Genomic DNA, 25539 nt, shown 5'->3' on the forward strand with positions numbered 1-25539 from the left:
TTAAACTGTAAAAGGCAGTGGCGAGCACAAAGAGAGGTTGAGTTAACCGATTTGAGAACTGAATCCCAGCTCTCCTCAGATAAGGAGATATTTAAATCCTGCTCCCAGGCCATTTTTATTTTATCCATGGGGGCCCGTCGTAAGGCTGCTAGTTTATCTCAGATGATTGATATTAAGCCTTTACCTAGTGGATTCATGGAAAGAAATAGGTCCATAGCATTTTTCGCAGGCATTTCAGGAAAGTTAGGAATTAAAGGAGCAATAAAGTGTCGGATTTGGAGATATCTGAAAAAATGAGCATTGGGCAGATTGAACTTAACAGAGAGCTGCTGAAAAGAAGCGAAGCGATTATCAATGAAAAGATCTTCAAAATGTCTAATGCCCTTCCTATACCAAACCTGGAATGCTGAATCGTATGTCGTAGGTAAAAAAAAGGTGATTATGAGGGCTGGAAACGGAAAACCCCTGGAAACCATAGCACTTCCTGATCTGAGCCCATATACGCAAAGTGTGTCTAACAAGAGGTTTAGCTATTGATCTGGGCAGACTACTAGGGAGTGCAGAGCCAAGAAGTGCAGAGATAGATAATTCTTTAGTGGAGTTCAGCTCCATCGCCACCCAGTTAGTGCACCCGGGTTGGCCATGGAAGAAAGACCAAAAGGTGGCACAACGTATATTAGCTGCCCAATAATATAAACGAAAGTTAGGTAAAGCCATGCCACCCTCTTTTTTAGATTTTTGGAGATGGATTTTATTAATTCTAGAGTGCTTATTCTGCCACAGATATGACAAAATAATAGAGTCTAAGGAATCAAAAAAAGATTTAGGAATAAAAATTGGGATAGATTGAAATAGGTATAAAAAATTTGGGGAAAACATACATTTTAACAACATTAATACAACCTACCAAAGACATAGATAGAGGTGACCATTGTACCAGACTCTGTTTTATAGCATATGAAAGATTGGCAAAGTTTTCACGAAAGAGATCTTTAAACTTCCTTGTGACTGTAATTCCAAGATAAGTAAATTGATTATGGACTACTTTAAAAGGGAGATCACGAAATGTTAGTTCTTGTGCTTCTTTATTAATTGGGAGAAGTTCACTCTTATGTAAATTAAGTTTATAGCCAGAGATCTGGCTAAACTTGTCAAGAAGTGAAAACATTAGAGGTAAGGATGTAGACAGATTTGAGAGAAAGAGTAATAAGTCATCAGCATAGAGAGAAACTTTATGCTCAACACCCCCTCTCCAAATCCCAGTCAATTCAGGGCAGTTTCGAAATGCTATCGCCAGAGGTTCCATAGCCAAATCAAAGAGAAAGGGACTTAAGGGGCATCCCTGGCGGGTGCCACGTTTGAGATTAAATACTTGGGATTTCTGAAAATTAGTTAAAACAGAAGCAGTAGGATACAGGTACAGCAATTAGAATATAATTATTTCTAATCAATTACATTTAATAAGTCATATATAATATTAACAATGGATGACTAGAATTTTACATTTTTTTATCATTGATCCTCTCACAAGAATTATTAAGTCAGCTGTCATGTGGCTTATGATTCCCTTTTCCATGACTCATCATAGTTGAAGCTACAGAGTTCATTTCTTGCTTACTGTAGGAAGGTAAAAGGTCCTTCATCATACAATAGTATGAACTAATGATAAAGCTTTTGACCATCATCAAAATTGACTTAGTTAATTTGAACATTTAGGAAAATTCACACTTGTTTAGAACCTATATGCAAAAGTATATGAACCCATCCCTTTACCTTGTCTCACTTTATCTCTATGCCTGCCCATCGCCTCCCTATGGTGCTCCTCTCCCCATTTCTTTCTTCCATGGCCTTCTGTCCTCTCCTATCAGATTCCCCATTCTCCAGCCCTGTATCTCCTTCACCAGCTTCCCAGCTCTTTACTTCATCCCTCCATCTCCTGGTTCCACCTATCACCTTCTGTTTCTCACCCCTCCCCCTCATTTTAAATCTCCTCCTCATCTTTTTTTTCTTCAGTCACGCCGAAGGGATTCGGCCTGAAACATCGACTGTACTTTTTCTGTAGATGCTGCCTGGCCTGCTGAGTTCCTCCAGCATTTTATGTGTTGCTTGGATTTCCAGCATCTGCAGATTTTCTCATTTTTATGAATGTGAAGGGAACTTTAATATTGATTAAATTTCTGATTATAAAATGCTTTTGAAAGTCTGCTTACAGTGGGTGAAGTATTAATTAAATTTAGTTTTCATTATCTTGACCAAAGAGCAGATAGTAATCTTAGTTTATGGAACTGGTATCACTGGTTTGATTGAATGGAACTGCTAAAGGCTGAAGACTCCCTTGATCACTGGGTCCAGAGGAAAAAGTAGTGTATGAATCAGTCAGTGTGTTGCATGAAACCTTACAACGCTGGTAGACAATTTTGATGTTCTTACAGTTTCTTGCATGTTTGATAATCAATGGTGTCTATGACTGTTGATATATTTCTATCTCTATATGTATTGACCAGCATTTGTTTCTCGAAAAAGGGGCCAGGAGAGTGAATGATTTCTGTTAGCTGCTAAAACAAACCAAGTGTTACGTTGTGGCTTTTCTGAAAAAATATTAATTTGTGTTAAAGCATAAAGGTCACTTTTATAAGCACACAGATCTTTAAGCTGAAATTAATATATTGTAGCGATGTACTACATACAGAGCTAGAGACGACATGCAGTCGGTAAGTCGTTTCGAGACTAGTTTATTCAAACTTCGCGGCGCTGGCATTTAATCCCTAGCGCCCGCCCTCTCCGGGCAGAAATGACATCTGAGGTGCATTACCAAAGTCTCCCCCCGCGCGCTGGCTATTTGTGAGCCGGTTCGCCTGCGCAGAAAGTGGGTCGCCACAATGTTATACATATCTAGTGTTGAATATTTTGACATGAGACGGACAAGTATTTGTTAACTAGTATATCCTAATAAAGATCATATTTGCTTTTCTACTGCAAGATACTGTAAATATCTTACAATTAGACAATAACCATTTCAGGCAATACTAAAAAATTTATTTAGAATTCAATTTGTACATGGACAAACCACTAAATCACAGGTCACTGATATCATACATGCATAGTAAATATGCATTTTTATCGATAAAAAATAATTTTTCTATGGTCGTCCATTAATTCAAATTCAAATTCAGTCCATATAGGGATTAATTTGGACTTTGTTTAAAATATGTTAGTTATCCCAGCTTTAGAAACATAGAAAACTTACAACACAATACAGACACTTCAGCTCAAGATGCTGTGCCGAACATGTACTTATTTTAGGAATTACCTGGGGTTACCCATACCCCTCTATTTTTCTAAGCTCCATGTACCTTTCCAGGAGTCTTTTAAAAGACCCTATTGTATCTGCCTCCACCACTGTTGCCGGCAGCTATTACACGCACTTACCACCTGCTACGTAAAAAAAACTTGCCTATGACATCTCCTCTGTACCTACTTTCAAGCACCTTAAAACTGTGCCCTTTTGTGTTAGCCACTTCAGCCCTGGGAAAAAGTCTCTGATGATTCACACGATCAATGCCTCTCATCATCTTATACACCTCTATCAGGTCATCTTTTATCCTCCATCGCTCCAAGGAGAAAAGGCCAAATTCGCTCAAACTATTCTCATAAGGCATGCTCTCCAATCCAGGCAACATCCTTGTAAATCTCCTCTGCACCCTTTCTATGGTTTCCACGTTCCTTTCTGTAGTGAAGTGACCAGAACTGAGCACAGTACTCCAAATGGGGTCTGACCAGGGTCCTATAAAGCTGTAACATTATCTCTCGGCTCTTAAACTCAGTCCCACGGTTGATGAAGGCCAATACAATGTATGCCTTCTTAACCACAGAGTCAACCGCGCAGCAGCTTTGAGAGTCCTATGGACTCGGACCCCAAGATCTCTCTGATCCTCCACACTGCCAAGAGTCTTACCATTAATACTATATTCTGCCTTCATATTTGGTCTACCAAAATGAACCACCTCACACTTAACTGGGTTGAACTCCATCTGCCACTTCTCAGCCCAGTTTTGCATCCTGTCGATGTCCCGCTGTAATCTCTGATAGCCCTCCACACTATCCATAACACCCCCAACCTTTGTGTCTTCAGCAAATTTACTAACCCATCCCTTCACTTCCTCATCACGAAGAGAAGGGGGTCCCAGAACAGATCCTTGAGGCATACCACTGGTCACCAAGCTCCGTGCAGAATATGACCAACCTACAGCCACTCTTTGCCTTCTGTGGGCAAGCCAATTCTGGATCCACAAAGCAAGGTCCCCTTGGATCCCATGCTTCCTTACTTTCTCAATAAGCCTTGCATGGGGTACCTTGTCAAATGCCTTGCTGAAATTTATATATACAAATCTACTGCTCTACCTTCATCAATGTGTTTAGTCACATCCTCAAAAAATTCAATCAGGCTCGTAAGGCATGACCTGCCTTTGAGAAAGCCATGCTGACTATTCCTAATCATATTGTACCTCTCCAAATGTTCATAAATCCTGCCTCTCAGGATCTTCTCCATCAACTTACCAACTACTGAAGTAAGACTCACTGGTCTATAATTTCATGGGCTATCTCTACTCCCTTTCTTGAATAAGGGAACAACATCTGCAACCCTTTAATCCTCAGGAACCTCTCCCATCCCCATTGATGGTCCAAAGATCATTGTCAGAGGATCAGCATTCTCCTCCCTCGCTTCCCACAGTAGCCTGGAGTATATCATTTGGTCTCAGTGACTTATCCAACTTGATGCTTTCCAAAAGCTCCAGCACATCCTCTTTCTTAATGTCTATATGCTCAAGCTTTTCAGTCTGCTGTAATTTATCACTACAATCGCCAAGGTCCTTTTCCATAGTGAATACTGAAGCAAAGTATTCATTTAGTACCTCCGCTATTTCCTTCGGTTCCATACACACATTTCCACTGTCACACTTGATTGATCCTATTCTCTCATATCTTATCCTCTTGCTGTTCACATACTTGTAGAATGCCTTGGAGTTTTCCTTAATCCTGTGCCCCATGGCCTTCTCATGTCCCCTTCTGGCTCTCCTAATTTCATTCTTAAGCTCCTTCCTGCTAGATTTATAATTTTCTAGATTTCTTATCATTACCAAGTTTTTTTTGAACCTTTCGTAAGCTTTTCTTCTTGGCTAGATTTTCAACAGCCTTTCTACACCAAGGTTCCTGTACCTTACCATCCTTTTCCTGTCTCATTGCAACATACCTCTGCAGAACATCACACAAATATCACCTGGATACTTGCCACATTTTTGCCATACATTTCCCTGAGAACATCTCAGAATCAGAATCGGGTTTATTATCACTGGCATTTGACGTGAAATTTGTTAACTTAGCAGCAGCAGTTCAATGCAATACATAATCTAGCAGAGAGAAAAAATAATAATAATAAACAAGTAAATCAATTACGTATATTGATTAGATTTAAAATAGTGTGAAAACAAATATATATATTTAAGTAAAAAAGTGAGGTAGCACCCAAAGCTTCAATGTCCATTTAGGAATCGGATGGCAGAAAGGAAGAAGCTGTTCCTGAATCGCTGAGTGTGTGCCTTCTGGCTTCTGTGCCTCCTACCTGATGGTAACAGTAAGAAAAGGGCATGCCCTGGGTGCTGGAGACCATTAATAATGGACACTGCCTGCCTGAGACACCGCTCCTTGAAGATGTCCTAGGTACTTTGTAGGCTAGTGCCCAAGACGGAGCTGACTAGATTTGCAACCTTCTGCAGCTTCTTTCGGTCCTGTGCAGTAGCCCCTCCATACCAGACAGTGATGCAGCCTGTCAGAATGCTCTGCACAGTACAACTATAGAAGTTTTTGAGTGTATTTGTTGACTTGCTAAATCTCTTCAAACTCCTAGTAAAGTATAGCCGCTGTCTTGCCTTCTTTATAACTACATTGATATGTTGGGACCAAGTTAGGTCCTCAGAGATCTTGACACCCAGGAGCTTGAAGCTGCTCATTCTCTCTACTTCTGATCCCTCTATGCGGATTGGTATGTGTTCCTTCATCTTACCCTTCCTGAAGTCCACAATCAGCTCTTTCGTCTCACTGATGTTGAGTGCCAGGTTGTTGTTGCGGCACCACTCCACTTGTTGGCGTATCTCACTCCTGTATGCCCTCTCATCACCACCTGAGATTCTACCAACAATGGTTGTATCGTCAGCAAACGTATAGATGGTATTTGAGCTATGCCTAGCCACAAAGTCATATGTATTTAGTGAGTAGAGCAGTGGGCTAAACACACACTCCTGAGGTGCACCAGTGTTGATCGTCCGCGAGGAGGATATGTTATCACCAATCTGCACAGACTGTTCTTTTGGTTAGGAAGTCGAGGATCCATTTGCAGAGGGGGTTACAGAGGCCCAGTTTCTGTAACTTCTCAATCAGGATTGTGGGAATGATGGTATTAAATGCTGAGCTATAGTCGATGAACAGCATCCTGACATAGATGTTTGTGTTGTACAGGTAGCCTAAAACTGTGTGAAGAGCCATTGAGATTGCATCTGCGATAGGCAAATTGCAATGGCTCCAGGTCCTTATTGAGGCTGGAGTTCATTCTAGTCATGACCAATCTCTCAAAGCATTTCATCACTGCCAATGTGTCATTAAGGCAGCTCACATTATTTTTCTTAGGCACTGGTAGAATTGTTGCCTTTTTGAAGCAAGTGGGAACTTCTACCCGTAGCAGTGAGGAGTTGAAAATGTTCTTGAATGCTTCCACTAATTGGTTGTCACAGGTATTCAGAGCCTTACCAGTTATACCATCAGGGCCTTCTGCCTTACGAGGGTTCACTCTCTTTAAAGACAGTCTGACATCAGCCTCTGAGACAGAGATCACAGGGTCATCAGGTGCAGCGGGGATCTTCACAGCTGTAGTTGTGCTCTCCCTTTCAAAGTATGCATAGAATGCTATTGGGCTTTGATTTGTAGGAAGTAATGTCTTGCAGGCCCAGCCAGAGTTGCCATGCATCCGATGTCACCTCTAACCTCGTTCAGAATTGTCTCTTAGTCCTTGAAGTAGCCCTCTGCAAATCATATGTGGTTTTCTGGTAGAAGCCTGGGTTGCCACACTTGAATGCCACAGATCTAGTCCTCAGCAGACGACGTACCTCCTGGTACATCCATGGCTTTTGGTTTGGGAATGTACAGTAAGTCTTTGTAGGAACAAACTCATCCACAAAGGTTTTAATGAAGTTGGTAACAACTGCAGCATACTCATTCTGATTCAAAGATGAATCTCTGGATATGATACAGTCCAGTCCACCAATTCAAAGCAGTCGTGTAGGTGCTCCTGTGCTTCCCTTGTCCAAACCTTCTTTGTCCTCACTGCTGGTGCTGCAGTCTTCAGTCTCTGCCTATACTCAGGGAGTAGAAGTACAGCCAGGTGATCAGACTTCCCCAAGTGAGGGTGTGGAATGGCATGGTAGACATTCTTGATGGTGGTGTAGCAATGGTCCAGGGTATTGTTTTCTGTTCCAAATCAGTTCCCAATTTATGCTTCTAAGTTCCTACCTGATGGCTTCATACTTCCCACTACTCCAATTAAACGCATTCCTAACTTGTCTGTTCCTATCCCTCTCTACTGCTATGATAAAAGAGACAGAATTGTGATCACTGTCTCCAAAATGCTCTCACACTGAGAGACCTGACAGCTGACCAGGTTCATTTTCCAATACCAGATCAAGTACAGCCTCTCCTCTTGTAGGCTTATCTACATACTGTGTCTGGAAACCTTCCTGAACACACCTAACAAACTCCACCCCATCTAAACCCCTTGCTCTCGGGAGATGCCAATCAGTATTTGGGAAATTAAAATCTCCGACCACAACAGCCCAGTTATTATTATACCTTTCCAGAATCCGTCTCCCTATCTGCTCCTCGATGTCCCTGTTATTATTGGGTGGTCTATAAAAAAACACTCAGTAGAGTTATTGACCCCTTCCTATTCCTACCTTCCACCCACAGAGACTCAGTAGACAATCCCTCCATGACTTACTCCTTTTCTGCAGCCGTGACACTATCTCTGATCAGCAGTACCATGCCCCCACCTCTTTTGCCTCCCTCCCTGTCCTTTCTGAAACATCTGAAGCCTGGCACTCTAAGTAACCATTCCTGCCCTTGTGCCTTACAAGTCTTCGTGATGGCCACAACATCGTAGCTCCAAGTACTGATCCACACTCTAACCTCATTATTCATGATGCTTCTTGCATTAAAATTGACAAGTCCAAAGTATCAGTCTGAGAGCATCCCTTCTCTATCACCTGCCTGTTCTCCCTCGCATGCTCTACAAGCTTTCTCTATTTGTGAGCCAAACGCACCTTCCCTGTCTCTTCAGTACGGTTCCCACCACTCAGCTATTCTAGCTTAAACTCTCTCCAGTAGCCTAAGCAAACCTGCCCGCCAGGATATTGGTCCCCCTCTGATTCAAGTGCAACCCATCCTTTTTGTATAGATTACGCCTGCCCCAAAAGAGGTCCCAATGATCCAGAAATCTGAATCCCTGCCCCCTGTTCCAATCCCTCAGCGACGCATTTAACCTCCACCTCACTCTATTCCTATCTTCACTGTCAAACAGCATAGGCAGTAATCCCGAGATTACTACCTTTGCGGTCCTGCTTCTCAGCTTCTTTCCTAACTCTCTGTGGTCTGTTTTCAGGACCTCCTACCAATGTCGTTGGTACCAATATGTACCACAACCTCTGGCTGTTCACCTTCCACTATCAGGATATCGTAGATGCGATCTGAAGCATCCTGGCACCTGGGAGGCACACTAACATCCGCGTTTTTTTCCTGCGTCCACAGAATCGCCTGTCTGACCCCCTAACTATAGAGTCCCCTATCACTACTGCCTTCCTCTTCTTTTCCCTATCCTTCTGAGTCACAGGGTCAGACTCTGTGCCAGAGGCTTAGTAAAGAACAAGGAAGGAGTTAAAAGAAGTTGGGGAGGGCATTGCTAATCATTTAGTAAGAACTTTTTAAGTCAATGTAGAACTTCGAGGACACAATGATTTGTGGTTGTAAACGCAAAATACACTGCAGATGCTGTGGTCAAATAAACACGTACAAACAAGCTGGATGAACTCAGCAGGTCGGGCAGCATCCGTTGAAAGGAGCAGTCATCGTTTCACCTGATGAAGGGCCTCGGCCTGAAACGTTGACTGCTCCTTTCAATGGATGCTGCCCGACCTGCTGAGTTCATCCAGCTTGTTTGTACATGATCTGTGATTGACTGTTAATTGAGACTATAAATTCATTTGCATGATGTCCTGTGGACTTGCGCCAGTCTCTTACAAGGATATGCTAGGCAATTTTTAAACTACTGTATGTAAATAGCATAATTGCCCAGCCTTTATTGTAATCATGTACAGTAACACACAGTTCCTGAAGTTGCATGGAGGGCATAAACTTGCCTGGTAAGATATCCTGTCATGAAGCGAGCTCTTAGGAGCAGTTCTAGAATTGTCAGATTGTACTTGAGAATGAGCACTCTGCATCTCCAAGTATAAGAGAGTAATTGTGCCTTCCCTCCCAACAAACTAAGTATAAGATGCTACAAGAAAAATCCGTGTGTTGTGCACTGGTGATGAATCTGTCATTCTCTTCCACGCTATTAGATCTTTTACTTCCTCATTGAAAGACCACAATCAGTGCAGATCAATAATAACATCTTCTCCCTGAAAATCGATACAGGCACACTGCAAGGATGCGTTCTTAGCCAACTGCTCTACTCTCTCTCTACACTCATGACTGTGTGCCTATGCACAGCTCAAACGTCATCTATAAATTCATTGATGCCAGACAGTTGTTGGCAAAATCTCTGGCAATGAGGAAGCATACAGGAGTGGGATACTGTAGGTTGGCTAGTTAAGTGGTTCCTTAATTAAGTACTTTTCCATTCCATCTGCTGCTATCTCTCTTCAAGGCTATGCTAAAGGACAGGGAGTTGTGGTCACTGATTCCAAAATGCTCACAGAGAGAGATCTGTCTTCTGACCAGGTTCATTGCCAAGTACTGGAGCCAGTATAGCCTCACCTCTCATTGGCCTGTCCACATATTGTTCCTTCCTGTTCACATTTAACAACTTCTGCCCCATCAAAACCTTTTTGTGCAAAGGAGGTACCAATTAATATTGGGGAAATTGAAGTCACTCGTGACAACAACACTGATATTTTTGTACCTTTCCAAAATCTGCCTACTGATCTGCTCCTTGATATCCATGTTGCGCGCTGTTGGGAGACGTATAGAGTACTTCCAATAACGTAATTGCTCCCTTCGTGTTTTTAATTTGCACCCACACTTAGTAGGCAATTCCTCTATGACACCCCCTCCCCCTTTCTGCAGCTGTGATTCTGTATCTGATTGGCAATGCCACTCCCCCACTTCTTTTACCTCCTTCCGTGGTCCTTTTGAAACATCAGACATCCACCAACCTTTCCTGCATTTGTGACAGCCAAGTCACTGTTCTGGCTACAGAGGATTTAGGGAAGCATTTGGGTGAATTTCTGGAATTATTGAAGAAGACTCTAGAGTAGACACTGTTTTAGGTTCCATCCAGAGTTTATTCCAGTTGTGTTTGCATTGGACATTTAGCACCACTTGCTCAGAGGCAGTGGAATCTAACTCTGCTGTGTTTTCAATGTCAATGCACCAAACCATTTCTAGTCATGATACTAATGTCATTGTAAGTAAATACACACTTCTGTCCATAGATACTGTAATGAAGGGTCTCGGTCTGAAACAACAACTTTCTGTTCCTTTCCATCAATTCTGCCTGACCTGCTGACTTCATCCAGCATTTTGTGTCTTTCTCTAGTTTTCTAATGACTGCAGAATCTCTTGTTTTATAAATATTCTGGAAATTGTTTATGGTAAAATAATTGAGAATATATACAATTGAGGAAATGCTTTTTAATAATATTAAACTTAATTTGGAAGGTTCATCTGATAATTCAGTATTAGATGTTGCACTTCTTTAAAAAATGTTCATAATTTTGGGTCTGAAGTTGTTCTTGATCGTTTCAACCTCATGGAAGCCTTCAACTGTCAAACGAGATACATTGTGGAAAACTGTATTCATATTTGATTCCCCTGAGAAATTTGCCTCTATTGGCAGAATGATATACAGACTGATTCTTAACCAGTGGGTGCACCATAGAACAAGTTCACCATAGGTGAGAGTATTCACATATAAATTCTTCATTATTTATCAGCAGAAATGATCACTGCTCTAAGATTTGGGAACTTTGACCACTAATAGCAGGCATCTCAAAGCAATTAAAATGACTACTGAATTAGTCTCCACACAGTGCATCAAGTTGAGCGGTAAGTTAGACATAGCAATCAATGTGGTCTTCCAGGCACACCCAGACTGCAGATATGCTCAGCCAGCTTAGTGGATGGGCCATATTGACCATGCTGTATATCTGACACTGATCTAACACCTCACTTCTGACAGTGATACACTTGAGCTTCTATGCAAAGATGGGGAAACAATTTCAATATGTTCTCAACACTCTTTTAAAAAAAAAAGTGAGACCTCTTTGGTCCAGCTGTTGCAATTTCATAGGGGTATCTGGGAGAGTACTGATCATGTTGCGTCTCTTTGGGAGTGTGTGTGTGCCCCATGAAAGTAACCAGTGAGTGCAGGTCCTTCCACAATACTTGCCTATCCATACGGATGAATCTTTTATTCCATTTGGGCCTGTTGAACCTGTGTGACCCTTGCCAGCCCTTTAGAACCCACAGAACTGGGGTGAAACCATGTCATCACCCTGATGGACTCTAGAAGAAGAAGAAGAAAAAAAAACACTCCAAAGGAGTAGACTTACTAACTGCAGAATGTTCTTGTTTGCATACTTTTGTGGTAGAATTGGACATTTGACTATTTCAATGTGACTTTGTTGATAGGGTGCAAGGTAATCATGGGATCATGAGTAATGAAGCTGACTGCCTGATCCTGACTGTTTGACCATTTCTGTAAACTTTTACAATTCCATTAAACTGATAAATATGACTGCAAGGTTTATTGCAACTTGTATACTGAAATAAAATGAGTTCTGATATAATGAACTTGGTTTTCATGATGTACTATTCATAGTAAATGCCACTTTATTGTGTACATTTATGCACTACTGCAGTGTCCATTTCTTCTACAGTGAAGCAGTTTCATTGGACGTAAACAAATTTTAGTAAACATTACCGTGAAGTAGTTCAGGGGCAGAGTAGGTGACTCTTAAAAATAGTTCATTGTATGCCAAATTAAATTTGTATGTAAACTAGTGTTATTGAAGACTGGAGACAAAAGCCACAGTGATTTCTCTCAATGAAACCATGTTAATTGCAGAAAATGCTATGAATGGAAGATACAATTACTTTTAATTTGTATGCAGGAAATAAATCAATAATTTTTCAAATAGTTGGCACACAACAGGGTACTTTTGAAGGTAATCATTGTCTTAACGTGGGATATGAGGTTACACAGCAGAATGTGATGATGCTCAGAGAATTTGGATGATGTTCATCGATAGAGAAATTTTGTTCACTGTCTTTTGTAAATAAATTAACTTGTAAAAAATGATTAATTCTATGTAATATTAGATGGTAATGGTTATATTTTATGAAATGAGAAGTTCATGTTTATCCTCTTTAGAAATGACTATGTACAAGTTATGATGCTTTTTGTTTCTGAAGAAGTTAGTGCTGCACCCAACAGCTTTTAGCTCGCATTAGGGTTAGTTGAAGTCTTTGGAATAATGCTTTAACAATAGTGAACGCATAAAACTACTTTAATTGTTAGTCCTAATCCTTTTGTAATTTGCTTGATGGGATTTTGAGATTATGGAAGTGTATGCAATATAAACAGAGTAATAGTAGAATAAGCTGCAATTAGATACTCAAGTCTCAGAACAAAAGGATTTATTGAGATAGTGTTTTTGAAAGACATGTTGGAAATACAATTTGATTACTTGTGATAATAGCACAGATTCTCTTAAATTTTCTAATCTTCATAATTTCTGCTTTTCAGGTTGCTATAAAGATAGTAGATAAGACACAACTGGAAGAGGAAAACTTGAAGAAGATCTTCAGAGAAGTCCAAATCATGAAAATGTTAAGACACCCTCACATTATTAGGCTGTATCAGGTGAAACAGTTATGCATTTTATAAGATTTAATTTACATCTGCTATTTTCTAATAGACTAACATTAAATACCTCGGTTATACGTATCAAAATATTTCTACTTTTACTGGAAATTAATAGTGTATCAAATACAGTAGATTTGAGTTAATTGGGTCATCGGTTAATCGAGGCAGCCACTTTTTTTAGGACAAGTCTTAAAGGAGAAAATCGAATCAAGAAAATAGCCGAGATTCAGTCGTTCATTTGCCAGTTTCTAACTAGCATTAGTTGTGTGTCCTTGTGTGGCTGTTAAACACAACACTGTGCTTAGAGTGAAAAATTTTTAAATGGTATCAATTGCGTGTGTTTGTGTTCAAAAAGCGGTGGGTTTTGTCACTGATTATTGGTGAGAAATAAGCAGTAAGACAATTCAGGACTGTTTTGCTCACTGCAGTTTCAAACATTGAGGCTTGGAGATGCCAGAAACGGCTGGGAGTGAAAATGAAATTATTTTACTACTTCAGCAAGTTAGAACAATCACCTTGAATGTTACAATGAAAATGAAAATTTGGAAGATGCAGTTGAAAGAATTGTATGAAGGTAGTCCATTATCTGCACTAGGTGTCTGCACTGATTTTGTTCATTTACAGTCAATCAAAAGAACACGGCACCTACACTGGATGAATTCACCTGCAGTTAACTATTAGGAAATTGGTCAGTGCTGGTTATCCACTTTGTAACAAGTGGAACTGAGGGAAGAGTAGTGTAGCATTTGAGGCAACGCTATTACAGCTCGGGGCTTTGGAGTTCAGAGTTCAATTCCATTGTCCTTTGTAAGGAGCCTGTATGTCCTCTCTGTCGAATGCATGGGTTTTCTCTGGGTGCTCCAATTTCCTTCCACAGTCTGAATCCAGACTGGTTAGTATGTTAATTGGTCTTTGTAAATTTTCCTGTAATTAGCCCAAGGTTAAATGGAGCCAGAAGGGCCTGTTCTGTGTTGTATCTCAATAAATAATAAATAATCAACAAAGTACAGGTAGTCCCTGAGTTACGAACGTCCAACTTACAAACAACTCATACTTACAGACTGAGGAAGGAGAACGCCATTCGCTATTTTAAGTCAGGTCATGACGCCGTCCACCATTTTAAGTCGTTGTCGGTGACACTGTGTTGAGTGTGTAACTTTGTATTTGGCTTAAATTTTTCTTAGCAAGCTTCACCCTGGACCCCGCCCCCTGCCCCTTTTCCGGTCAGCTGGTGGTGCAGTGAGTTCAGTGCTGGGCTCGAGAACGGAGGTTCCCAAGTTCGATCCAGTGACAGACCGTTTCCGAGTGCGCTCTCCATTCGTGCCAGGTTGATGTCGAGCTCGCAGCTTAACCTTGTTTAAAAAAAGACACTGCCACCTCCAGTTTAAATTCCCACGCGGAATATTGAGGAGGATCAAATACCCAAACCCAGCGCAGCCCCCACTTGTCCCACTCAACCTGTCTCAGTGCGGTGGACTTTAGGACCCGGGGAATTCAGTGTGGTGGTCCTTAGGACCCAGTGGACCTTGGGAGCTGACAAAGCTCGGGACCCACCACTCGCAGTGTTTCTGTCCCGTTGACGGGAAGCGATCATGATTGAAAATAAAGTGGAAAGAGGTGAAACATCATCAGTCATTGGAAAAGTGTTAGGCTACAGTTGGTCAACGATCGGAACAATTTTAAAGAATAAAGGATAAAGTAAGAATAATAGAGCATGTGAAAGGCCCTGCCCCGATGAGAACTACAATTATTACTAAGCAAAGCAGTGGTTTAATTATTGGAATAATACGTTTCTTAATTGTTTTATATGCATAGAAAGGTAAAATATATACTATATACTAAGACAAATGTTTGACTAACTGACGCTAAGTAATACCAGATGTACTTGTTGCGACTTACGTTCAAATCTGACTTAAAGACAGACTCAGGAATGGAACTCGTTCATAACCCGGGGACTGCCTGTATCTAAAATTTTGAGAGTCCTACACAGGAAACAAAAGGGTCTATGTCCTGTATCAGAGAGGTCAGTAAGTGAAGGGTATAGCTATGTTAATTAGTAGAATCATTAGAGGGGATCTGATAAATTTTCTTCAACAGCTAATGATATATTTGGAACTTACTGCCTAAAACAATGGAGGCTGTAATGCTAGCCACATTTAAAAAAAAGCGCTGGATGAGGAATGGAAACCTAACTTAAAGAACAATGGAACAGGAGTTGGGAAGCTGAAGTTAATAGTGTGGATATGACAAGCTAAATGTTAAAGTGTGGATATGACAAGCTAAATGGCTTCATTCTGTGCCATAATAGAAAAAAAGAAAACTACAGCCCAGCATAGACCATTCAGCCCATTATGTTGTGCTAACCTTAAAACCTGCTGTAAGATTAATCTAACCCTTTCCTCTTACGTAGCCATAGACCATAAGACATAGGAGCAGAATTAGGCCATATGGCCCATTGAGTTTGCTCTGCCATTCAGTCATAGCTGATCTTTTTTTCTATCTCCTCCTGAACCCTAGTTCCTGGCCTTCTCTCCGTAACCTTTGATGCCATGTCCAATCAAGAACCTATCAACCTCTGCCTTAAATACACCAAATGACCTGGCCTCCACAGCTGCATGTGGCAACAAATTCCACAAATTCACCACCCTCTGGCTAAAGAAATGTCTCCGCATCTCTGTTTTAAATGGACGCCCTGAAATCCTGAGGCTATGTCCTCTTGTCCTAGACTCTCCCACCATGGGAAACATCCTTTCCACGTCTACTCTGTCTAGGCCTTTCAACATTCGAAAGGTTTCAATGAGATCTCCCCTCATCCTTCTGAATTCCAGTGAGTACAGACCCAGAGCCATCATACGTTCTTGGTATGATAACCCTTTCATTCCCAGAATCATCCTTGTGAACCTCCTCTGAACCCTCTCCAATGCCAGCACATCTTTTCGAAGATGAGGAACCCAAAACCGTTCACAATACTCAAGGTGAGGCCTCACCAGTGCCTTATAAAGCCTCAGCATCATATCCTTGCTCTTGTATTCTAGACCTCTTAAAATGCATGCTAACATGGCATTTGCCTTCCTCACCATCGACTTAACCTACAAGTTCACCTTCAGGATTTCACAAGTCCCTCTGTCTTTCAGATTCCTGGATTTTCTTCCCATTTAGAGAATAGTCTGCACATTTATTTCTACTACCAAAGTGCATGACCATGTATTTTCCAACATTGTATTTCAATTGCCACTTTCTTGCCCATTCTCCTAATCTGTCTAAGTCCTTCTGCATCCTACCTGCCCACTATTTTTCTATCCTCTACATACCTATCCAAGAGTTTCTTAATTGTTCCACCACCAAACCTGATAGACATCTATCACTCTCTTTTAAGAAAAAACTTAACTCTGATATTTCCCCTTTGCTTTCTTCCAATCATCTTAAAATTATGCCCCCTCATATTAGCTATTTCTACCCTGGGGAAAAAGTTCCTGGCTATCCACTGGATCTATGCCTCTTATCATCTTGTATACCTCTATTGAATCACTGCTCATCCTTCGCTGCAAAGAGAAAATTTCTAGCTTGCTCGACCTATGCTCATAAGACATGCTGTCTAATCCAGGAGACAACTATCCTCTTGTGCCCTCTCTAAAGCTTCCACTCCTTCCAATAATGAGGTGACCAGAAGAATATGGTCCTATTGGGATTTTATAGAGCTGTATAAGTGCCTCAAATTTTGGGCAGGTGTTTTTTTTTGTCAATTTTCACTCATCTGAAATTACAATTTGTTTCTCTCTCCACAAATACTGCCTGATTGCTATTTCCATACTTTCTGCTTTATTTCTTGCAAAAGAGCCACGGTGTATAATTTCCTTAAAACTGACTATATTTTTAGAAGCATTTGGGTTGTAGTTTTAATGTAGGTTGAGTTAAGCTAATGCAATGTGCATTTTCTTTGATTCATCTTTCATTGTTTTGTGCTGTTTTCTTTGTGCTTTCCTGCTCTGGCCAGATGAACCAGTAAGTGTTCTGCGATATAAAATATCCTGTTTTACTTCACATAATTACTACTCATTGTAAGGGAGAAACACAAGTGCAATACCAAAGAGACAATTTGTTTAAAGCATTTAACTTAATATTTATATTTTTGAAAAAGGGCTAGGCTATTTTAAAGAAACATTACTTATTATCATATCAAGAGCATATTTTCTAAAAATATTCTTTATTCATAATGTTTAAAATAATACCAAAGGGATATGTGATTATCTTCATTCACTACATGAAGCAATTAATTTCCTTCACTCACAATATGTCAACTTCGCTAATGTTTCATCCTTATATATTGCATCAGCGAAGCACTTGAGACACTGGGACACAGGGACTTCATTCGACTGTAAAACAATCGTCCATGCAGTGGCTGCAACAAGCTTCAGTTCAACTGTCAGCATGTACTTCTGCAGCTGTATGTGTCAGTCAGCATAATTAATTTATGGTAATTTCCTTTCACTGGAAAGCTAATGAGTTTATGTGCCTGACGCTGAATGGATAGCATATGCCGTTAGGAACAGCCCTGAGAACGCAGTCTTGTGACTTACTCAGAAGGCGCTTTGAGAAAGATCACTGCATTCCCATCCAGGCCTTTTCAACAAATATAAAAATCACATACAAATAGAAAAGGCTGTAGTAGTTAGTCATTCATAAAGGCCGAAGAATTGTGCACTGCAGGACAATACCTAAGGGTTAAGGTGATTCAGATTTTTAGAGATTTTACATTACATGGTCCTAACATTCTCTTACAATGAGCATTAATTATGTGGAGTAAAATAGGGTATCTTAAATCACAGAAACATTGTGGAATACTTTAAAATCTTTTTCATCCAACAATATTATGAAATTGTCACAATATGGACTGGCTACATCTGAACCCAAGTGTGGACTCCAAGGTGGCGACCAGAGTTTATTCAGAAGAATTCCAATAGAACGTTGGTGGCTCGGCTGAGCGACACCATGAAACGTAACATTCCCAAAACTTGGACCCTGCAATTAGTGCTAACTGGGTGTCTGCTTAAGTAACACGAGTAGCACAGAATCCATGAGCCTGTCACAATCACCTTCACAAGTTTAAACAGAAAGCACCAGGCATCCATATTACAAAGAACAAGTTGCATGAGAAAAAACACAAGGAGCTCTAAATGATTAACAACTCTTGCTAAACATCAATTAACCAATTCAAGTGCTCTAAAAATTACAGAGCCCAATTCTCTCCAGCTCACTGCATGAGCCCGAAGTAACTCAAATACCATGTAATGGTGTGTTACTGTTCTTTCAAGTTTTAAAACTTTCTGGTTTCTGCAGTGTTCCAGAGAAGAGGTTGTGTTTTTGCAACTTGTCACTTTTGTTGAAATGTTTCTTTATTATTTCCCTCTATTTGTTGGCTAGGGATTGCAGAACGAGAACAGTTATCTGTTTGTGCTTAAAACCACAGGCAACAGGTATCAAATATGTGTTCGTGGTCTGAACCAAAGTTGGGAATGCTTCAGTTTTGTTCTGCCATTCATTGCTGTTCATGTGTAAACTTAGAACATAGAAAAGTACAGCACTGCACACGCCATTTGTCCTGCAATGTTATGTGTTTTTTTACCAATTTATGCTAAATGTCCTCCTGTGTATCATCCATATCCCCTGCCCCCACATTCCCTTCATATTCATATTGTTTTGTCTAACTAAAACCAAGCCACACAGAAGCTAACTGGGAACTATAAAAAAAACTTTACTTACACAGCAAACTTCCTGGAGAGAGTGAGTTCAGGAGAATCTAAGGGAATCTAAGGGATTTCACCTCACATGATGGTTTCCTCAACACAAAATTGATAATGAACAATTAACTACAATTTCAATTGCTATAATCACTTACTTTAATACTTTATATATAGTAAGGTACATTCAGAATTACGTATTTACAATTGTGGCACATGCAAATTAGCAGTACCCCTTCAATGCCATGTTCCAAAAGCCTCCAAAATATTCCCATAATATACCCCTTTTGTTACAGTGCTGAGGAATGGTAATTGACAAAACAGAAGACTGAATTGCGCATTGAGTGGCAGGGATACACATTTAACAATGTGCTAATAGCAGAAACGTTTGCCTTATGAAAATAGGTTGAGTGAACTCGGCCTTTTCTCCTTGGAGCGATGGAGGATGAGAGGTGACCTGATAGAGGTGTATAAGATGATGAGAGGCATTGATCATGTGGATAGTCAGAGGCTTTTTCTCAAGGCTGAAATGGCTGCCACAAGAGGGCACAGGTTTAAGGTGCTGGGGAGTAGGTACAGAGGAGATGTCAGGGGTAAGTTTTTTATGCAGAGAGTGGTGAGTGCGTGGAATGGGCTACGGGCAATGGTGGTGGAGATGGATATGATTGGGTCTTTTAAGAGACTTTTGGATAGGTGCATGGAGCTTAGAAAAATAGAGGGCTATGGGTAACCCTAGTAATTTCTAAGGTAAGGGCATGTTTGGCACAACTTTGTGGGCTGAAGGACCTGTACTGTGCTGTAGGTTTTCTATATTTCTACATTCAGCTATTGTCTTCCCTTGTGTAGTTTTAATTGGGACAGAATCAGAACTGATGATTTTACTATCCAAAATTCATAATGTTTAAGCTAATTATGCACAGTGATAAAATCAGATCTTGTGGAAAGGTCCTAAACTGGGAGAGAGCAAATTATGACAGGATAAGACAGGAGTGATGATGGGAGCAGCTGTTAGAAATAATCAACAGATCTGCTGGTATCTGTGGAGTGAGAAACAGTTATTTCAGGTCAACAATCTTTCATTAGAGCTGAGAAAAGTGAGAAATCAAATATTTTAAATTTGAGAGGGGAAAAGTGGAGAAAAGCATGGTAAAGTGATTTTCCTAAATTATGAATTAGAGAATTACTTGAGTAAATATTTTTGATAGTGAGCAGCGTTGGAATCAGTTAATTTTATATATGTGAAATGAAGGGCCTGCTTTTTAAATTGATGCTATATATTTAACCACCATTACAAAATGTTAAAATTTAATTTTCATGTATTAAGTTTGGTTTCTGTATGTCCTTGTGCCACAGGTTATGGAGACAGAAAGAATGATTTATTTGGTGACAGAGTATGCAAGTGGTGGAGAGATATTTGGTGAGTGTATTTATCTTTGATTTGCAATGGATGCTATAATCTTAAAGCAAATCTGATCATGCTTCATTTTAGTTGTAATGCTGCTAAGAATTTGCATCAAATTAGACGTATTGAAGTAAAATAATAACTATATTTTACAGAATCAGTTTAATATCACTGGCATATGATGTGAAATTTGTTGTTTTGCAGCAGTACATGGCAATACATAATAAAAATGCTATAAATTACAATAAGAATATATATAGATATAGTAGTGCAATCAGTACAAAAAAAGTGAGGTAGTGTTCATGGATTCATTGTCCATTCAGAAATCTTGCAGTGGAGGAGAAGAAGCTGTTCTTGTAATGTTGAGTGCATGTCTTCAGGCGCCTGTGTCACCTCCTTGATGGTAGTAATGAGAAGAGGGCAAATCAGAGCATTGAGTATAGGAGTTCGGATGTAATGTTAAAATTGTACAAGGCATTGCTAAGGCCAAATTTGGAGTATTGTGTACAGTTCTGGTCACCGAATTATAGGAAAGATGTCAACAAAATACGAGAGAGTACAGAGGAGATTTACTAGAATGTTAACCTGGGTTTCAGCACGTAATTTACAGAGAAAGGTTGAACAAGTTAGGTCTTGATTCTTTGGAGCGTAGAAGGTTGAGGGGGGACTTGATAGAGGTATTTAAAATTATGAGGGGGATAGATAGAGTTGACGTGGATAGGCTTTTTCCATTGAGAGTAGGGGAAGATTCAAACAAGAGGACATGAGTTGAGAGTTAAGGGGCAAAAGTTTAGGGGTAACACGAGGGGGAACTTCTTTACTCAGAGAGTGGTAGCTGTGTGGAACGAGCTTCCAGTAGAAGTGGTAGAGGCAGGTTCGATATTGTCACTTAAAGTAAAATTGGATAGGTATATGGACAGGAAAGGAATGGAGAGTTATGGGCTGAGTGCAGGTCGGTGGGACTAGGTGAGAGTAAGTGTTCAGCACGGACCAGAAGGGCCGAGATGGTCTGTTTCCGTGCTGTAATTGTTATATGGTTATATGTCCTGCGTAATGGAAGTCCTCAGTGATGGACAATGCTTTTTTTGAGGCATTGCCTATTGAAGGTGTCCTTGATGCTGGTGAGGCTAGTGTCCATGACGAAGCTCGCTGAGTTTACAACTTTCTACAACTTTTTCTGATTCTGTGCAGTAGCCCCTCCTTTCCAGATTGTGATGCAATCAGTTAGAATGCTCTCCACAGTATATTGGTAGAAATTTGTGAGTGTCTTTAGTGACATGCCAAGTCTTCTCAAACACCTAATGAAATAAAGCTGCTGTCATGCCTTCTTTGTAATTGCATCAATATAAGAGCATAAGATATAGGAGCAGAAGTAGGCCATTTGGCCTATTGAGTCTGCTCTGCCATTCAGTCATGGGCTGATCCAATTCTTCCAGTCATCCCCACTCCCCATACCCTTTGATGCCCTGGCTAATCAAGAACCTTTCTATCTCTGCCTTAAATGCACCCAGTAACTTGACCTCCACAGTGGCTCATGGCAACAAATTCCACAGATTTACCACTCTCTGACTAAAGTAATTTCTCACATCTCTGTTCTAAATGGATGTCCTTCAGTCCTGAAGTCATGCCCTCTTGTCCTGGACTCCCCTACCATGGGAAATAACTTTGTCATATCTAATCTGTTCTGGCCTTTTCACATTTGGAATGTTTCTATGAGATCCCCCCTCATTCCCCCAAACTCCAGGGAATACAGCCCAAGAACTACCAGATGTTCCTCATCCCCTGTCGTTCCTGGAATCATTCTCATGAATCTTCTCTGAATCCTCTCCAATGTCAGTATATCCTTTCTAAAATTAGGAGCCCAAAACTGTACACAACACTCCAAGTGTGTTCTCACGAGTGTCTTATAGAGCCTCAACATCACATCCCTGCTCTTATATTCTATACCTCTGGAAATGAATGCCAACATTGCATTTGCCTTCTTCACAACCGACTCAACTTGGAGGTTAACCTTTAGGGTATCCTGCACAAGGACTTCCAAGTCCCTTTGCATCTCTGGTTTTTGAATTCTCTCCCCATCTAAATAATAGTCTGCCCATTTATTTCTTCCACCAAAGAGCATGACCATACACTTTCCAACATTGTATTTCATTTGCCACTTCTTTGCACATTCCCCTAAACTGTCTAAGTCTATCTGCAGGCTCTCTGTTTCCTCTACACTACCTGCTCCTCCACCATTCTTTGTATCATTGGCAAATTTAGCCACAAATCCATTAATCTCATGGTCCAAATCATTGGCATACATCGTAAAAAGCAGCAGTCCCAACACCGACCCCTGTGGAACTCCACTGGTAACCGGCAGCCAGCCAGAAAAGGATCCCTTTATTCCTACTCTCTGTTTTCTGCCGATCAGCCAATGCTCCACCCATGCTAGTAACTTCCCTATCATTCCATGGGCTCTTATCTTGCTAAGCAGCCTCATGTGCGGCACCTTGTCAAAGGCCTTCTGAGAATCCAAGTACACCACTTCTACTGCATCTCTTTTGTGTACCGTGCTTGTAATTTCCTCAAAGAATTGCAGTAGGTTTGTTGGGCAGGATTTTCCTTTCAGGAAACCATGCTTGATTTGGCCTATCTTGTCATGTGCCTCCAGGTATTCCGTAATCTCATCTCTAACAAACAATTCCAACAACTTCCCAACCACTGATGTCAGGCTAACAGGTCTGTAGTTTCCTTTCTGCTGCCACCCTCCCTTCTTAAATAGCAGAGTAACATTTGCAATTTTCCAGTCAATCGGTGCAATGCCAGAATCTATCCAGTCTTGAAAGATCATTGTTAATGCCTTAATCTCTCCAACTTCCTTCAGAACCCAAGGGTATGTTCCATCAGGTCCAGGAGATTTATCCACCCTCAGACCATTAAGCTTCCTGAGCATCTTCTTAGTCACTGCACATGCTTCACTTACCTGACTCTCTTGAATGTCCAGTATATTGCAGATGTCTTCCACTGTGAAGAATGATACAAAATATGCATTCAGTTCCTCTGCCATCTCTGTGTCTCTCATTAGAATATCCCCAGTGTCATTTCCTGTTGGTCCTATATCTACCCTCAGCTCTCTTTTACCGTTTATATACTTAAAAAAGCTTTTAGTATCTTCTTTGATATTAGTTGCCAGCTTCTTTTCATAATTCATCTTTTTCTTCCTAATGAACTCAGTTTCCTTCTGCAAGTTTTTAAAAGCTTTCCAATCTTCTATTGTCCCACTAGCTTTGGCTTCCTTGTATGCCCTCTCTTTTGTTTTTACTTTGGCTCTGACTTGACTTGTCAGCCATGGTAGTGTCCTTCTTCCATTTGAAAATTTCTTATTTGGAATGCATCGCTCTTGCACTTCCCTCATTTTTCTCAGAAATTCCAGCCATTGCTGCTCTGCTGTCCTTCCTGCTAGTGTCTCTTTCCAGTCAACCTTGGCCAGTACCCCTCTCATGCCACTGTAATTTCCTTTATTCCACTGAAATACTGACACATTGGAATCTAGTTTCTCCTTCTCAAAGTTCAAAGTGAATTTGATCATATTGTGATCACTTTTCCCTCAGGCTTCCTTAACCTTAAGCTCTCTTACCACCTCCAGATCATTGTACAACACCCAATCCAGTACAGCCAATCCCTTAATGGGCTCAACAACAAGCTGTCTAAAAAGCAATCCCTTAGACATTCTACGAATTCTCTCTCTTGAGGTTCAGTGCTGGCCTGGTTCTCCCAATTTTCATGTTTCCATGTTTCATCCACTTTCATGTTAAAATCCCCAATAATTATCATAACATTGCACATCTGACATGCTTTTTCTATCAACACGTACAAAGAAGCTGGATGAACTCAGCAGGTCGGGCAGCATCTGTTGAAATGAGCAGTCAACGTTTCGGGCCAAGCTTTTGTCAGGACTGAAGAAGGGTCTCTTGTTATTACTTAACTCTTGTCATTACTTAACTCAACCCACAGAGGCTCTACACCTTCTGATCCTATGTCATCCCATTCTCATGATTTAATATTATTTCTTATACACAGGGCCACACACACCATATATCCTTGGATGTTCAGCTCCCAATGGCATCCATCCTTTAGCCAAGTTTCAGAGATGGCCACAATGTTATACTTGCCGATCTGTAGCTGAATTTCAAGGTCGTCCATTTCATTTCATTTCTTATGCTGCGTACATTCAAATATAACGTTTTGAGTCCACTATTTGTTGCTTTATGTTTTAACTGTAACTCATCCCACTGAGTGTGATCTATTGTCTGTCCTTTCTATCATCTCTGTTGCACGTTATCTTTATTTCTGTTTTCCGCTTCCGTAGCCCTATCACTCCGGTTCCCATCCCCCTGCCAAATTAGTTTAAACCCTCCTGAATATTTCTATTAAACCTGCGTGCTCAGATATTGGACCACTTTTGGGTTCAGGTGTAACCTGTCCTTTTTGTACAGGTTGTACCTCCCCCAGAAGATGCCCCAATGATCCAGGAACCCATACCCCTGCCCCCCTACACCAGTCTCTCAGCCACGCATTTATATGCCTGATTATGTTATTCTTGCGCTCGTTAGCACGTGGCACAGGCAGCAATCCTGAGCTTCCTACCCTGGAGGTCCTACTTTTCAGCTTCCTACCCAACTCCCTGAATTCTCTCTTCAGGAAATCCTCCCTTATTCTGCCTATGTCACTGGTACCAATGTGTACCAAGACTTCTGGCTGTTCACCCTCTCCCTTCAGAAAACTCTGCACCCGATCTGAGACATCCCGTACCTTGGCAGCTGGGAGGCAAAACACCATGCGGGTATCTCTGTCAGGCTGACAGAACCTTCTGTCTGTTCCCCTATGTCTGCCGTATATTGACTGAGACTCCCATACTGGAAAAGGCCTGATGAGATAAAGTTTTTCAAATGTGTTCAGAAAAATTTCCTTAATAAGGAAGTGGGGCAGGTGACAGAGGTTTATGTCAGGAACACTTTGCATCTAGCAATCATAATGCCATTAGTTTCAAAGAAGATATGGAAAAAGATAGGACTGGTCCTTGGATTGAGATTCAAATTGGGAAAAAGTCAATTTTGGTGGTATCAGAAGTGTGTGGATTGGGACAGGCTGTTTTCTGGCAAAGGTGTACTTGGTAAGTTGGAGGCCTTCAAAAATGAAATTTTGAGGATGCAAAGCTTGTATGT

General features: G+C 40.7%; 1 protein-coding gene across 2 annotated transcripts in view; it reads left to right on the forward strand.

Moving 5' to 3' along the window:
* sik3 (SIK family kinase 3) overlaps positions 1-25539 on the forward strand; it is a 361914-nt gene that overhangs the window by 146887 nt on the left and 189488 nt on the right. For both annotated transcript variants that reach the window (XM_059956807.1, XM_059956806.1), the window contains exons 2-3: positions 13073-13189; positions 20284-20347. In XM_059956807.1, coding sequence (XP_059812790.1) covers positions 13073-13189; positions 20284-20347 — 181 coding nt within the window. The remainder of the gene's footprint in view (positions 1-13072; positions 13190-20283; positions 20348-25539) is intronic.

The sequence above is a fragment of the Hypanus sabinus genome, chromosome X2 (genome assembly GCF_030144855.1).
Source record: "Hypanus sabinus isolate sHypSab1 chromosome X2, sHypSab1.hap1, whole genome shotgun sequence".
Lineage (NCBI taxonomy): Eukaryota > Metazoa > Chordata > Chondrichthyes > Myliobatiformes > Dasyatidae > Hypanus > Hypanus sabinus.